Below are 18364 nucleotides of genomic sequence, written 5' to 3'. Positions count from 1 at the left end.
GGGTTCTGTATGTATACATATATATATATCCTATTCATAGCAACTACTCACTCACTCTGCTCTCCAAGCTTCTGGCTGCACAACCCACATAGCCAAAGTTAAATACCACAAAAATAAATTCAGGTAATCCATTTTTGAGAGGTTGGCAACATGTGTTCTTAAAGAGACACTTTTAGTTTTTGACTTAGTAGAAAGAACTTCCTAAAAAATGATTTTATGACTGTCTGGATTTTAAACCTACTGAAGTAAAAACAACTTTTTGAGACAGATTATTGACAATTTGATTTGACATCCTTTTTTTATTATCGAATACACATACTTACACTTGCTTACATCAACGTTTGAACAAGAATTTGAATTCAGAATAGAAATAGATGTGAATGTCTTGTGCAAGTTGAATAATAATGCAGAGATGGAAAATAAAGACAACAGAAATCAATCTTGTGTATTTTTATATGATATTATGTTCCCATATCACTTTGAAACTGATTTACATCCTGTGGATAAGAACCGTTTCTCAGCTATACTGAAAAATTATGTCAAGCATTGTATTATATAAGTTTTCTTCAAGTATAAAAATGTACAATCATAAGATTTTAAAACCAGATTTTTGGCCCGTGCCTTCACCATCTTGGGGCTAATAAACTAGTTTTTATCTCATGGTTATACATTTTAAATCCATAGAAAGCTGTTTATAATATGATGCGAGAAATAACTATTATCTTATTCTAGGCTTTATTCAAGAAAACCAAATATTAAAAGTAAGTGTAATTTGTATAATGAGTTGTAAAAGTATAAATTACAACCTTGTAAAAGTTGGGAACATGCACCTTGTTATGTAAATTTACTCCGTGCAATAATGATTTCATCTTCACTGCCTGTTCTTTGCATATTATGCAATGCATACAAATATTCTTTTTCATCTTATCAAACATTACTTTATAATTCATGTGCATTTGATACTTTCAAAAAGAACAATATTAAGTGGAAAAGTTTTTAAAGAAAATTATATTTTTACAAAGTTGAATTACTTTTTATTCAACTTTTCTAAATAGTTAGAATGTTTTCAACTATATTTACAATTACTGAGAAAAAATATATTCAAGTAAATATCATTCACTGTGGATTATCAATTATTCACATATAACAATATGATACGATTAGTAAGTAAAAAAGAGGTTGCCAAGTATCATAATGTTATTACAAGTTAACAAGCGCATCATCTGCATAATTGTTTTTTATTAGTAGACATGAATAATAGGCTAACAACAACATTCACATGGGGTGTCAACTTTTTTATAACTTAGTTAAACTTTTCTCTAAATGTCAAGAACTTGAAAGTACACACATAAACAATTTAAAGTTAATAACATTTTATGGTTTTGACATCTAATTTCCAATGTTGCTGCTAGGATTAGGAAAACTCTTTTATATTGTTTAAAATTCTAATTTGATTTTGACTGATAGAAAGTAAACTTTTTTTTAAAGTAGGTAAATCTGTATAAATAAGAAAATCTATTAACTATTTATATAAAAAGCTTTCCTTGTTGCACCATTTTACATTATCTATTCAGCATTTTCAATAAGTCTAGATAAAGTGTGTAATGTGACACCTGTAAGATGAAGCATTATGTTTGGTGGCGCCAATTTGTCACAATGTGGTTCTCATGCCAAGATTTTCTCATTTTATCACCTTTTGCTTTCCTTGGCATCAAAACTTATTATTACTATGAGCTGTGCATGCTCCCAGAGGAAATGAATTATATGATATCATTTTATTAGCAAATTACTGCATCCACAAAGGGATAAAATAGGATCATTTGTGCACAACTTTTGTTAAAAAAGTTTGAAATATAATCAAAATAATGATTATCTAAAATCATTTGAATATTTCAGGCAAAGAAACTAGTTTTTCATTGCAAATCGAGCCAAATAACCTATATACTGTATAATTATACTTACGCATATAAAAAAAATGCATATCAAATTTTAATGTGAAATCAAAAAATGCAAACTCCAAATTGAATTTTGTAAACAACGTTTGCATAATATCACTTTCAAAACTAAAAGGAGGAAAAGTATGCTTAATATAAATAGGAAGATACACATTAGATACCACACTCATAATTTTTCTTTATTTTAAAGTTTGGTACTGTATTAGGCAAAACTTTAGATTGAATTTAGAAAACAATAGTTGCATAACAAAGTTCTAAAAACTAAGAGGGAAAATTATTTCCTGAAATAAGTCACAGAAAATTCAGTGTGATAAAATTTTTGATAATGGTGATGAAAGTCATATTTTAGGGTTTGGCAGCTGCATGTAAACCAGCAATAAGCCACAGAAAATTTACATTTATAACTATAAAAATCTAATGTTTCTAATACATCAATCCTAACGTACAGTAAAAAGTACTAACAAGTATTTCAAAAGGAGATTTAATAAAGGCTTTTCTATTGCATATGAGTTAGTTTTATGTTTTATATGTTCTAAATGATTTTGATAAACAAAATTTGAATTGATAAATCATTTGAAAATCACAAGTTTCAATCATTCAACATATTATATCTAAAAGTAACTAAAGTCATAAAAAGTAATAATAGAGAGTGTCCTATTATTGTAACAAGAGAACTGTCCAACTAATTTTGCACAGGTCCATGACAGATAGGGAAGAATGGGTGGGAAGGGATGATGATATAGGTTTTCAAAAAGTTTTGGAATGCACTTGACATTGAACCCAATAACAATGGGAAGAGTAGAAATTAATCACAATGGACAAGGACAGAATTATCATTTCTAACACAAACTTGTGCATTCTGCCCTATTTTACTGTATAAAAATATCATAATATAATTTTAATTATTAAAAGCGAAGCTTTTCTATGATTAGGGTCGGTCCGTCCGTCCGTCTGAAAGGGATAGCTTTTTTCGTTGATTTAGGCATGTTAGAACTGTCCCATCGATTTCAAACTTTGCATGGTGATTCTTACAGTAGTTAGGTACGATTCAGAAAGCGTAGCAACTCTATAATCATTACCAGAATGTCCGTACGTCCATTTTTAACATGTTGATTTTTAACTTTTTTAACGACAAAATTTTATGTGAAATAATAATCCGATTGATCGATTTTTAGAATACTAATATGTGTTATAAGGGAAGCATCTCTTTAATCAAGTACTTAACGTGTTAGTATGTCCTTAAACAAAATCCTGTATTTAAGCAGTTTTTCAACAAATTTACTTACAATTTTGCTTTGACTGTTATACATTTATATTCTGATTATTCAGTTTTGACAATCTACAAGTGACAATGTTCGTTTGTCCTACCGATTCAGAGCTTCGCGTTTATGGATATTGTTATCCTTGTAATTTTGTAGACAAAAGGTTTTCGTTATATGCAATGTTACTCTCTCTTTATTATCATATTATTATTGGAATTGAGTTCAGATAATGTCTTATTTTTCATGTGAACTTGGAATTATCTAAACTCAAGATATGTTTATGTATTATTTTGACCTACTTCAGTTATTTTGCTTAAAAATAAGCCAAAACATCTTGACAAAAATAATATTATGCAATATAAATAATGATAACAAATAAAAATGCACAACTTTCGAATTTCTAAAGTTATGGTCTCAAAATGTAATGGTTTTTCTATGATACAAATATATAGTATTTACCAGTATCCTTTTAAATAAAGTAGTAAGACTTTTTGCTGAAGCTTAAGATTTCAATTGAGATCTTACTTTTAGGAAACTTAACATAGGTCTTTAGATGGCTTTAGGCTATATTATAAATTTAAAATACAGAGCCCCTAAATGATAGGGCGCAGCGACTAGTTTCTATTATAGAATTAGTTCTATTTTTTTGTACCATAAGCAATAGTTAAGAACAAGTGTAACCAAAAAAATCGACCTTCCAAGATTGAAACATGAATTCTAATATTATTTTTGTTTTACTTTCTAAAACAAAATTTTAATAATTTAGGTTCAGTAATTTATAGCCTACTTAGGTTGGGCTTTTCAAGCCAAACTTTTTTATAATAAAAAAGGGTTTTGTTTTATTCTTCACAATTTCTAAATGTCATACTGTAGTCAATATCAGTGAGGGAGGGGACATTGGTATGTTTATTACACTAATACATAAAGTTTTAGGATAACGTTTTATTAATTGGCTGAACAACTTGAATATTGATTTGAATTTTGATTGATTGGCTCGTTAAGTTGAGTTAAACCACTATTTTATTCTACAGATGGGGTAATTCATCATTGGACATTTCTCCCATAAACATATCCCTGCAAGCTTGATTTAAATGCAATAGGCTTAAGCAGTACATGTACATATAAAAAGACTCCTAGAGACAATTAAAAACTTGCAATAACAGAAGAAATATTAGACTATTTTACAAATGACACTATGTGATTTCAAATATTGAATTAACCTTAGAAACCATATTTATAATATGAAATAAAGAGCGCCAGAACCGATATCGTTGGGGATAAAGTCATCTACAAACAAAATAACCTAAAACGTCCATTGTGGACTGTTTGGTAAAGAAGTAAACTATATCTTAGTGGACAAACATAAATATATATTCTTTTAGTTTAAAGGATTGAACAACAAAAATTATTGACACACGATTCCATGTGTTTGTGTCGACTACATAACAGAATAGTTATTTATCGCAGCGTGTTAAAGACAGCTTTCCGGGAATAATATAAAAAGAATTATAAAGATTAAAACTAGTTTTGTTATTCCCGAGAAGCCAAAGGCCCGTGAAAAAAAACTAATTTAAATTTTTTGATTTTCATTTCAATATTCGTTTAAAACTGTCTGTAATACTATGCTATACATGATTTTTCAATATGACTGAAAACCAGTTCTAATCTAGCGGATATTAATCGGTTTCGAAGCCATACCGGAAAATAATATCCATTTCTTTACTATTTTGATAGAGTTTAACCCCCTTGGCTCATGTATGCTTTAACCCTGGTTTATATCAACATCGATAATGGAATATCTATTTGGCATAAGACTTAAACTGTAAGCGGATTCTACCAGAACTTAAACTTAAATTTTTGCAGTACATTTTCTGTTTTAGCTAGCCCTACCCTATAATGCTATGGATTCTGATTCATAGATTTAAAACCCATCTTATGACGAGAGAGAGAGAGAGAGAGAGAGAGAGAGTCATATGATATTGTTTAAATATTTCTTGATTTATGCTGTCAAAAAAAGAAGAGAATTTTGTCTCTATATCAATTACTAGCTGCTACGCTCCTAGAGGCCCTTTAAGGATCTATGAGAAGCTAAATTGTAAAGGAGAACCATATCAATGCAGCAATAAGCGCGATCCTGTTACATTCAGATCCTGTTATAGGTACATTCAGATCCTGTTTCTTCATTATAAGGATTCAAAACTAGTATTGTTTTTCTTTTAAAATTATATTTAAATCTATTTTGTTTGTTTGTTGTTGCTGCGGTATTTTTGAAAATAATTGTTATTGTTTTAGGTTAATTTGTTTGCATTATGTATTGATCTGGATCTTTAAATATGTAGCCGTTGCCGCTACCAGAGGTCCAGCCACTAACCTAATAGCGATCTTTAAATAAAATTGGTTACGCGTGGCCACGGCTTTAAATCTTTAAATCACAACCACTTTTTGAAAATATGAAAAAAATGGCTACGACTACAACTACGGCCACGACTATGGCCACGACTACGGCCACGGATACGGCAACGGCTACACATTTAAACAAGGATGACAACATCCATAACATATCATACAGATGGAGTATTCATTTTAAATCAAAGCTTTTCTATAACAAGGTTCTGTACGTCCATACGTCACTGTCATCTGCGTTCGTTCATTTAGGCATGTTAGAATTGTCTTAGGTATTTGAAACTTTGGATGATGATTCATGTTCAAGCAACTCTATAATCGGTACCAGAAAAGTACCAACGTCCATTTAAAATGGCTGATTTTAATCTTTTTTGGCATGATAAAATTATCCTACCAATCTGATTTTTGAAAGAATGATTTCTAGGACAACAAGGTACAATATTTTTAGCGATAAATCTCAATAATAAAGTCATAAAAATGTAGGTATGTCATAAATAGAATCCTGTATCTACGCAGTTTTGCAACAAGTTCATAACCTAATTCAACGTACACAAATAAATTTAAAAAAGCTTTGCTTAATAAAAATGCAATTTTTAGCATAAACACATAAAAGTATAGAAATATATGTATAAAAATACACGAATATGTGCATATTTTTATCTACCAAATAAATAAAAGCTTTTTCTCATAAAAGAGGGAAAAATAGATACATATTTTGCTACAACACAATTGTTTTAAAATGAATTAGATTTTCACCCCCCCCCCCAAAAAAAAAAAAAAACATCTTAATTCTTAAAATTTGTTTCCAATTCATATTAAGTTGGTTTGAAACTGATAAAAATGTTTTCCCCATAATAAACATAAATTATAAGTGTTTTTATTATTTCCAGTACGGCTTCGAAACTGATTAATATCCGCTGGATTAGAACCACTTCTTAGCCATACTAAACACGCATCGTATTACAGACAATTACCAAATTAAAAATAATAAAATTAATACCGAAATGCCGTAGGCAAGGGTTAACATTTTTTTATTTCAATATCCGCGGAAAGCTGTCTATAATATGATACAATATATAACTATTATACTGACAATAAATTTAGCATAAATGGATATTTACACCCCAAGTTTTTAAATAAATTAGCGGTAGCCTATAGTCCTATTTAATTAAGTTCCCACGATCTTATAATTTTCCCCACGTTAATAGAAAAAAATCTTTAAAATCAGTTTAATAAGTGATCATTTACATGAATGGGGAAAATCATCAAATGCTTATTTTATTGCACTAAAATGATTATTCTGATTAACATAAAAATTCACCCCTTTTAATTGTGATTCTAAGATGAATGGATATATTATTACTTGGATCTTATATCAGATAAACACGTACTCTAATAAAGTGAAACTTGCAGCGGGCTAACTTTCCATCCATCCCCTCCCCTCCTAATGGAACTGACCAATACGAGAGTTCCATGTTAGCAACACAAATTGACGACATAATATCCAGGTATATTGTATATCCATTGTAAGATGGTAATCTTATATTTTTGGACTGTTGCCAATATTAGGACAAGAAGATTACAATCCTTTTGCATACAATCACAAACATTTACAAAACCGCCAAAATTAAGTTTTTATTGTTGATAATAAATAAGCTAAAACCATTACTTTTTCTCCAATTGTAGAGTGTCAGAACTGAATTTGTATATAAATGTTAAAGTAAACTTGTTGGAAAACTTTGATACAGGATACTGTATAAGGACATGCTTACATTTTAAGAACTTGATTATAAAGTTGCTTTGCTTAAAATATTGTACTTTGTTGTCTCAGGAATCAATATACCAAAAATCAAATATACAAGATAATTACAATACATAAAAATGTTATTAAAAAAGTTACAAATCAACATGTCTTGAATGGACTTACGGTAACGATTATAGAGTTGCTACGCTTTTTAGATTGTTATAACTGTTATAGGAATCATCATGCAATACTAAAATGTCTAAATTAGCGAATTTAATTATAAGCTCACTGCAAAGTTGATTTTGATTTAAAGAGTTTTCGATGATTTTTCTTCATAAATTTAGAGGATTTTTACAACAGCATAAAAATCCATTCCCATATAAACAACCCCTTAAATAGTGGATGTAAATATTCATTTATTTCCCTGGTATCTCATTTATATCCCTGGTATGATTTTAGAAGATTTTTAATTTTTTTTGGAAGATTTTTGAATTTTTATTAATTACTAAAAGAAAGAAAAATGTTACCAGAGAAATAAATAAAATTTAAAAACCAAAATTAAACCACATTTTAGCATAAAAAAATGAGTTTTTTGTTTAAATGAGAATGATATTCCTGTCCAGTTTTTTTGTTTAGGAATGAATATTTCTTACCGGAGGGAATAAATGATGGACCGATAGGTCATCATTTATTCACGTGAATAAATGATGACCTATCGGTCCATCATTTATTCCCTCCGGTAAGAAATATTCATTCCTAAACAAAAAACTGGACAGGAATACCCCATTTATATTTCATTTTGCTAATGTATGATATTAAACTGTTTTGTATGAACGTCCATCGATTAAGATTACAAGAACAAGAGGATACATGGTTGGATTAACATCCCACATCTGACAGGGCTTGGCATTCGAAAAAAAATACAGTTTGGGGAATTAATTTCTAATAATAGACGATTGATATCTTTTACATGATAATATAGTAATATTTTATATGTCAATGTTATCTATTTCGCATGTTTGGGTTATTATAGTAAAACACTAGAGGGAGAAAGGGTTAAATAATTGTATCTCCCAATCGCAACCGCCTTTTGCAACCTTTCTATTGGGTCTTTGAAAATCAACCAATGGTGTCGCTTATATTAACACAGCCAAGTAGCAGAAAATAATTTAGAAGCAGACGAAAAAGGTCTTTGTAAAAGGAAAGGAGGTAGTTGTCTGTATAAAGTAAATGTATTGAGGAGAAAGAAAGAGAGAGAGAGAGTGAAAAAATCATGTCTTTAAAAAGCGAACATACACTCAAATTATTGCTTTATAGAATCTGAATTCAAATATATAAAAAATTGAAATCAAAATAGCAAATGCTTTGTTGAGTTCAAACTGCTTTTAAATAGAATAAATTGTCCTTTTTTCTCTCTTTACAAATTACAATTGGTAAAAGTAAATGTATTGAGGAGAAGAGAAAGAGAGAGAGAGAGAAAGAGAGAATGAGAGAGAGAGAAAGAGAGAGAGAGAAAAAAAGATTGAGAGAAAGAGGGAGAGAGAGAGAGAGAAAGAGATAGAGAAAAAGAGAGAGACATAGAGAGAGAGAGATAGAGAAAATCATATCTTTTAAAAAATCTTGAAAATAAAATATCAAATGCTTTGTTAAGTTCAAACTGCTTCTAAAATAAATAAATTGTCCTTTTTTCTCTCTTTACAAATTACAATTGGTAAAAGTAAATGTATTGAGGAGAAAGAGAGAAAGAGAAAGAGAGAGAGAGAGAGAGAGAGAGAGAGAGAGAGAGGGATAAAATCATATCTTTAAAAAGCGAACATACACTCAAATAATAGCTTTTTATAGTATCTTAATTTAAATATATAAAAAATTGAAAATAAAATATCAAATGGTTTGTTGAGTTCAAACTGCTTTTAAATAAAATAAATTGTCCTTTTTCTCTCTTTACAAATTAGAATTGGTAAAAGTAAATGTATTGAGGAGAACAGAATAATGGAGAGTGATTTCAAAAGAAGATGGATAGATTTTGGGGATATTGAAATAAGATTCTTTTAAATTAAAACTTTTTTTTATAAATATTAAGAAGGAATAAAAACTTTATAATAAGAGAGGAAAAAGAGAGAGAAAAAAAAGGTGATAGAGGAAATGAAAACGGTGGAATATTAGAGAAAATGATTTTAAAAAGTGAGAGAGAGAGAGGGAGAGAGAGAGATAGAGATAGAGAGAGGAAGAGAGAGAGAGAGATAGAGGGGGAGAGAGAGAGAGAGAGAGAGAGAGAGAGAGAGAGAGAGAGAGAGAGAGAGAGAGAGAGAGAGAGAGAGAAAGCAAGCAAGCGAGGGAGAATGGAAGAAAAGAAATAAAATATGACTGGAATTCGTAATTAATAGAGAATTAGCTTAGCAAAAGAATTTTAAAAACAATACAAATTAGTTTACAATAATTTGTATATCCACTACTCCCTGAAATAGAAAGGAATGTTTTGATATTTGAAGTAATCAATCTACTCGGAATAAAACAAATCTCTCTATTTCCTCCTTTTTATTTCACGTTTAAGGAATAATTTCTAGAGGTTGATTATCCTCCCCTTTTTAGAGTTTATTAACACTATAAATACTAGTAACTGGACAAAGTGTCTCCAAAATCAGCCATGTGACGTCTTAAAAATGAGGAAGATGAGAGGAGAAGTAGGAAAGAAAACCCCTGAAAATGAGATGGATAATCCCTCATTTTTATGACGTCACAGGAATCAAAAGTGGTAAAAAGTGCCACAGATTGGGCTTCATCACGCGTCCTTTTTATGAATATATTCCAAATAAAAGATGTTAAAAAATATAACACTGCAATCACACTAAGGACCTCATTAGTAACACTTTCCCAATTAACTACAACGATTCACCTCTTATGATATTTCATCTATGATTTTAGCTAAACTTTAACACATGAAAGGATATCCAGGTTTTTGTGTTATTGATTGTAGTAGTACACCATTTCACTTACACGGGTGCCATCATATTTTTGTTTGTCTGTGTGTCTTACTTAAAGCAATTTTTAAAATATATTAGAAAAAAAACATATCTGCCAGGAATAGAGATTTAACCGAAAAAATATTGGATTGTAGAGGAGGGTTGGGGGGGGGGGGGGTGGGGAGTGGTACCCCATGGATCTACAGGGATAAGACAATGACCGTTAAATTGATGTACATCCCTAACGAGGACACATAAAATAACCCGTTCTGTAGCGTAAAATTATTGGTTGAAACGTTTGAACACTTGATTTAATAAACTAACAAATCAATATTTAGTCCCCAAAGTTGTTAAGAAAACGCTATTAAAAAACTTTGGGGACTAGCCCATTGTCCTCTCTCTATCTCTAATGGTACCCCCACTCTTTTTTACTTATGCTTTGTCCCTAGAGGCTGTAGATTTTAGGTTTTAGTATGGGCTGGAAAAATAAACTTGTTTGTCGATACTGATGCATAATATCGGGAACATATAATGTACATTCAAATAAGTAGGAATACAGAGCTAAAGGAATGGTACAAGACACTTTCCGCGGATATTAAAATGAAAAATTCAAAGATTAAAACCAGTGTTGTTAGACCAGAGGTGCCAAAGGCACAGTCTAATAAGGCTGGTATTAATTTTATGATTTTTAATTTAATATTCGTGAAAAATAGTCTGTAATACGATGCTATACATGCTTTTTCGGTATGGAAGAGAACCGGTTCTAATGCAGCGGACATCGATTTTGAAGACATATTACAGCTACAACTACAGTACCAACCACAGAGATAGATTAATATACAGCCAAAGAAAATTTAAATTTAATTTTCCCTTTTTCCCTGACATTAAAGCATTTTGCTAGATAGCCTGATATCTAGTTGCCGAATGTGTACGCAGTTTCCTGGGTGTTTCCTCGTCCTATCTCAATATTTACTACTAGCTAAAAAAGCTTCAAACTTCCAAAAAAAAATCTAAATTTGAAAAATTAAATTTATAATGTATAAATCGTTTATACATTCAAATTTTGATTTTTTTGGGAAGTTTGAAGTTTTTTAGCTAGTAGTAAATATTGAGATAGGATGAGGAAACACCCAGGAAACTGCGTACACATTCGGCAACTAGATATCAGGCTATCTAATCAGTTTTCCAGTATGGCTTCCAAACCGATTAATTTCCGTAGGATTTCGATCCACAGCCATACTAAAAATCATGTATAGCATTAATATTAAAAGAAATTTAGAACCAGTTTTATAGCCCCGTGCTTTAAATCTTTTAATTTTCTTTTAATTTCCGCGGAAAACTGTCTATAATACGATGGATAAATAACTATTCTTAGCTTAATATAAACAATTATGCTCATAAGAGGCGTAGCAATTAAAACAACACATTTAAGTTGACAAAATTACGATAAAAGATAGAAATTATTTCAAATATAATTGTCTATTAATATTTTACCCCAATTATAGAGTTACTATGCTTCTAACAAGGTTTGAAATATTCATAAACAATAGACAATCTTGTTTTAATGGTTTTTCGATTATATGATATTGTTATCTAAGACAAAAATTTGGGTATACAATGAATTAATCCAATAAAAGTTTAAATAAAATGAAGCATTTATTGTTTGAAAATGGTTGGAGATTTTATACATTTATGAAATATAATCCGTTTGATGTTGAATTATTCATTTCAAATTTAAATGGAAATGTAATTACTTTTATATTATAATCCATGGAGGCATATGGTAACTGAAGAAAAACTATTTTTAACCCAAAAAGTAATAAAAACACTTTTTGTTACAGGAAAAGATTTTTATTTTTAGAATAAAAACGAATTCGAACACTTGTAGAGTGTCAGAACTTTAATGTTAACAGAATGTTAATTTATAAAGTCTAAAGAAAATTGAATATAAATTTGTTACAAAATTGCTTAAATGCAGGATTCTGTTTAAAGACATATTTACATTTTAGGACTTGATTATATTTGTGATTCACTTGTAATATTGTACCTTTTTGTCATAGGAATCATTATTACAAAAATAGTATAATCATATGATAGAAAAAATATTGTTAAAAGCTAAAAGTGTTTTAAATAGACGTACGGACTTTCGGATTACGATTTTAGAGTCGTTACGACCTAATTACGGCCCTAACTATAGAAAAACTTCACTTGAAAAGTACAGGAAAAAGCATCTTTATTTTGTTAGGTTGTAACCTAAGTCTAAGTATCTATTATTGTCATAACAAAGATTCTATTCCAATAATTATACATATTGTACAATCAATTATGTAGAGGAGTAGTTTGACGAAAGGGATTATTTTTTTAGGTGGTTTTAGGCTATTTATTTCCAATCTCAACTGCGAAAATGGCCCTATTTAGACAATGGCTATCAAATTCGCTTTTTTTATAACATATTTTCCTCTTTTTTCGCGGTTTTTCTATTAAAAAATACCATCTTTTTATCTTTCTCCATTTGAGGACCGAATAAAATTTTGTATTGGTTGGTTCATTAAGTTGAGTGTTCAAACGTTTCAACCACTAATTGTAATCTATATGCGGGTGATTTTGTGTACCATCATTAAGGATGTAGATCAATTTATCGGCTATTGTCTTATCACCTTAGAGTCCTGAGTACAAATAGCATGCTGTACAACGTCACAAATGAGTTTATACGACTGTTTGTGCTAAAACTTGATTATCTAAAGTGTAAAGTGTTTGTTTTTCCGTACAAACTTTTTTATTTCTTCAACATCAACAATAAAACAATTGACTTATATCTACTAGGATTATGACACAAAAAAACCATTTCATTGGCTGACCTTTGTTTTAAATTCAACTCTGTAAATTTGAATTAGACACTGGGATCTTAAGGGATAAGACAATGAACAAATCCACATTTAAATTATTGGTTGAAAAGTTTGAACACTGTAAGTTTTAACCTACCAATCAAGCTTTAATAAAAGTGCACATAGTTTTAAGCCATTTAAAGAATAGTTTCTAAATAATTTAAGGTATAAATTTTTAAAAATCATTAAATTTTAGTAGCGCCACTATTCTAAAAATACAATGTTTGAAATACATTTAGAACTTTAAAAAGTCCAATGAATCAAGATTCTCTAACTGTTGTTAATTTGTTTTGTTTTTTATTGTTCTCCATGAGAAAACTTTTTGAAGATTGCACAAATTTGTGTCAAGTCACGATAAATATTAAGATAGATAGACATATTGTGGTATTCGGCAACCGTGAGCCATGCCTATGGCAACCCTGACCTGGGTTCGGGGAAGGGCCGAGGGCCCTCCCCCGAGTCCTGGGGAAGGGGTCTGCCGACCCCCTCCCTATGCCTAAAATTAATGATAGATTCTGACAGCCTTATTATGGTTAAGCTGTATTGTTAATTCCCCCCACCCTTTCCAGGGATGGGGGATCATTATTGCCCAAACTGACTATTGTATATGTATTATATTGATTCTGTTTATGATTACTTATTCCTATCTGTGTATTTATTGTTTGTTGTATATAACTTTAGTAAACCTTAGACCCTGAATAAAGGAACAACTGAATAGACTCTGTTTATTATTTAGTGATTGCTAGAGAAGCGTAGCTTCTCTATAGTATAGGTGTCCACGTCTGTTCACACTGCCGTAGTCATTTGAACTCTGGTGTCTGCCTAGGCGGATACCACAATATATCTATATCAATATTTTAAAAACGAAGCTTTTCTATAATTAGAGTCGGTCAGTTACCAGAATGTCCGTACGTCCATTTTCAACATGTTGATTTTTCTTTTTCTTTTTTGACAACAAATTTTATATGATCTATTTTGGGATTCCTGGGACAACAAAGTACAATATTTTTAGCGAAGCAACTCTATATCAAGTCCTAAAAATGCAAGTATGTCCTTAAACAATATCTTTATATTTAAGCTGTTTTTTAACAAATTTACTTATAATTTTGCTTCGACTCTTATACATTTATATTCAGATTATTCAGTTCTGACACTCTTGTTAATGTTCGTTTGTCTTACCTTTTCAGTGCTTCGCTTTTATGAAAATGTCATCCTTGTTTCTATATATGTCTTTGTTCAACTAATTATTGCATGATTTTAGAACTTTCTTTTCAATTTTTATTATCACAGTACAAATTCACGGATTTATAATTCTGTGAATTACATTGATTTTTTATTGTATTTTAATTTCAAATACCAACACATTTTCCTAAGTAAACTTTTAATTATCACTAGCGAGCGAAAGAACTCTTAGACTTTAGAGGTATATTGATTAACTCGTTTGATGAACTTAATGAGCAAAATTTGAACGGACAGATGGCATAAATTTAAATATTTTTCGAAAAGATTTTTAAAAAAAACTTACCCTGAAACTACGACAACAAAGTCCATAATATTCCAAGGATTCCTGAAACAAATTGAGAATTAGTCAAATATGTAAGGTCGGTCTATTCGTCCGTCCTTCCGTTGGTAACGAAAAGCCCAAATTGTGTCAAAAATGATCCATGTGACGTCATAAAAATGAGGGAGATGAGAGTAAAAGTGGGAAAGAAAACCCCTAAAAAACAGATAGATAATCCCTCATTTTTATGACGTCACATGGATGATTTTTGACACAATTTTGGCTTTGTCATATTTATGATTCAAATTGAATTTGGTATATAGATTTACAAGAGGAGTATTGGTTATAATGTTATAAACGAAGCATTTCTAAAATCAAGTCTTAAAAAGTATGTTAATAAAATGTTTTTATATTGAATGCACAGAAACACTATACTTCTTAGTATTTGTTCGCTTGTCTTTTAACTTTTTCGTAAAGCTTTGCAGTTATCGATGTTGTTATCCTTGTTTTAATATACAAAGTAGCAAGGGGAATTCTTACATAAAACGTTTTCAATATTATACTTTATTATAATATGTATTTGATAATGTTAACAAAGTTTAAATCATTAAATGCTCAATTAAAACTTCAATAACATGCTAGAATAACTTTACATACTTAAACGAGTAAAATTATGTGTAGAAATAAATCTATATATTTTAGATTGTTTTTATAATTATAGTAATAGGTTCGAATCTCGGCTTAATACCGAGTCATTACTAAAGCCGTTAAAAATGGTTCCTACTGCTGCTATGTCAGACACGCGACATTAATAGTTGGAATAGGGGGAATACCTTGACCCAAAATAAACGCAACTCATTGCTATGCACAATTAGGACTTCCAAACAAAGGTCGTGCAACATAGACGTCCAAGGGGGGGGAGAGCAAAAGGGTGATTACCCCCCCCCCAAATAAAAAAGCTTGGACGCCCCTGTCGTGCAATAAAAGACCATTACTTGGCTTTTATATTTTAAAATTAGGCCTACCGTTTACTAGATTTTATAGGACATACAAACATACATACATCTACTTAATTATCTAATACAGAGTACAAAGAAATAATTTTTTAGAATACATCTAAATACATTATATATGTACATTGTATAAATACATACATTAGTAATTAACATAGAAAGCCTTTTTCCATAAACACAAGAAAAAACGTATTCAAAGTATATAAAAAAAGGGAAAAAAAACAAGAAATAAAGCATATAATCATTACGCTTAAGTAAAAACATTAGTTTAGCATGTTGAATGAGAATTTAAAGAAATTTATGACAAAAAAAAGGAAATTGACCCAAAGCCTTGTAGAACTTGTTTGGTGTGAAAAAAAAATAAATATCATCAATAGAAAAATAACAGAGACCAAATTAGTGACATTTTCAGTACTCCAATTATTCCCTTCCCAACAATTGTTGCCCCCTTTTTCTGATCAATTCCATGGAGCCTCCCCTTTGCAAGGATTCCCTTTGGACCAAGCCGGCCTCCACCCCTCCCCGACCCCCAATGTCTGTCCTTTTGTTATGTAACCTTCCCTTTTTAGTAGTATTCCCCTTTGAATGATAAATCATATTTTTTGGTGAATAATAACTGCCGAAATTTTCTGGTAAGTTACACCAAGTTTTGTCAGGAGGCTAGCAGCGGTTACAAAAAGCATCATTTTTCATTTTGTTACAGCAGAATTAAAGCCATTAAATATCATATTTTAGGCAATGAAAATTTATGTTCAGTCGCCTTTGAAACCCGTCTAAAATTATAGAACTGTGGGTGTATAATAATATGACCTCTTATTGATTTCTAGAATTTTTCAAGGCATGAAACAATAAGATTATCAAACATTTGTTGGACTTGACTAAGTCTTTTTGTAATTGATTTACACTTTTTCAATTACAAATATGTTCAAAAGTTCCAACTTGGATAATAAAAGACTAAGTTTAATAAAAAGAATTCTTCTGGTATATCCTGAAATATTTCATTAATTTTCAACATTTCATAAAAAAAATTAAAATTGTAGAGATTCATTTTCTAAAAATGGCAATTTAGTATTATTTACAAACAAAAATTTTGTAGTTTTGGAGAAAAATTTCCAATTCCCAAATAATTTAATTGAATTTTAATTGTACTATAAGCCAAACTTGAAGGTATGAGAGCACTTTTTTTATAGTGGATGTAAATCATTCATAAAATCTGTTGAAGCTTTTTATATTTTTTTTTATACGCTGAACATTATATTGCATATTTTTTGTGTGCAGCTGCAACTAAAAAGGAACCTTGCAGTCAAGCTACTCAATGCATGGACGTCCAAATTTTTTGGGTGACATGGGTAAATTTTTTGTTAATTATGATTTGCTCATTTTTATCTTTTCATTATTTATAGGGTATCAAATTTGTATACATTTGACATAATTAATATCAAAAGTAGGTCACATGCGAGTGCAACTCATTACCATGCATGCAATTGCACAGGTAATAATTATAGTAAAGGTCATGTAATCAAGAGGTTGGTTGTCTGATGGGATTTAATAGATCTCATACAAAGTGGTTTATAGTGTGATTTAGACCAAAATTAATTGTATTTTAAAGAAAGAGGTCAGGAATTAGAATTATCTTTCTGATTATTCAAAAAATACCTTAAATCTTCAAAAACCCTATGATAATATTATTTATTCACTTCCATGTTTGTTATGTAACCAACAGTAAAAATGCTAGATTTTTTTTCGTATGTGTGCTTAGCTTTATTTTATAGCATTGTTAAACAAAGATAAACAAAGTTTGAGTACATCACAACATAGACGTCCAAGGGGGGGGGGAGTAATGGGGCGATTACCCCCCCCCCAAACGATTTTGGAGGTGCTGTAGGCACCCCCAAAATTTTTTTCATTTTACCCCCCCCCCATGCTTCGCGCGCATTTTTAATACTATATATTTAATAAAATTTAAATTACCCTCCCCAAAAATTTTACCACGGGGGTAAATTTTGGGGGGGGTAAAAAAAATTTGCGGCGAGCGCGCCATTTTACCCCCCCCCAAAAAAACGAATAACCCCCCCCTTCAAAAATTTTTACCCCCCCCAAAATAAAAAGCTTGGACGCCCCTGCATCACAATCAAATGCTGTGCCCTCCTTTTTTTTCTCTGAGCAAAGTTTGTGTTGTATAAAAAACTTAGTTGATTACTCCCAGTTAATCTAATGAATATGAGGTTTCTATTTATAGCTACACTCATGCAATTATCTCTTATACAGTTTGTAATTTATTTGCTAATTTTAAACTTATTTTTCAGTTGTATTATTGATATAAATCAGTATTTATGTGAAGGTTATGAATATGAAAATTGCTAATGATTAAAAGATAATTAAGATCTTAAAATTCTCCTTTGGTAAAAGCTTTCAAATTTTGAAGTGGCATATTGTAAAATTTATTGATTGAGTAACGTTTGAACATTCTATGCTCTAAATGTTTTACCTCCCTAATATTGGATGAATATTTATTCTACAAGAATTTAAATAGGAGGGAAAATCAAAAGTTTCAGAAAAAACTTTGACAGGAAGTTTACTGTGTCTTTTATATTTGTTTTTTTTCTAGTGTTGTTTAGCTTTCTAATTTGATATTAATTTT

General features: G+C 30.2%; 1 protein-coding gene across 1 annotated transcript in view; it reads right to left on the bottom strand.

Annotated features, from left to right (window-relative positions):
* LOC145327988 (voltage-dependent calcium channel type A subunit alpha-1-like) overlaps window positions 1-18364 on the bottom strand; it is a 186549-nt gene that overhangs the window by 148104 nt on the left and 20081 nt on the right. The window contains exon 6 of the mRNA XM_080171515.1: window positions 14735-14776. Within this exon, the coding sequence (XP_080027641.1) occupies window positions 14735-14776 (42 nt within the window). The remainder of the gene's footprint in view (window positions 1-14734; window positions 14777-18364) is intronic.

This window comes from Acartia tonsa, chromosome 9, assembly GCF_053477335.1.
Source record: "Acartia tonsa isolate MP-2025a chromosome 9, ASM5347733v1, whole genome shotgun sequence".
In the NCBI taxonomy this organism is placed as follows: domain Eukaryota; kingdom Metazoa; phylum Arthropoda; class Copepoda; order Calanoida; family Acartiidae; genus Acartia; species Acartia tonsa.
Note: the sequence above shows the minus strand (reverse complement) of the source record. Positions and strands in the feature narration are given on the sequence as shown.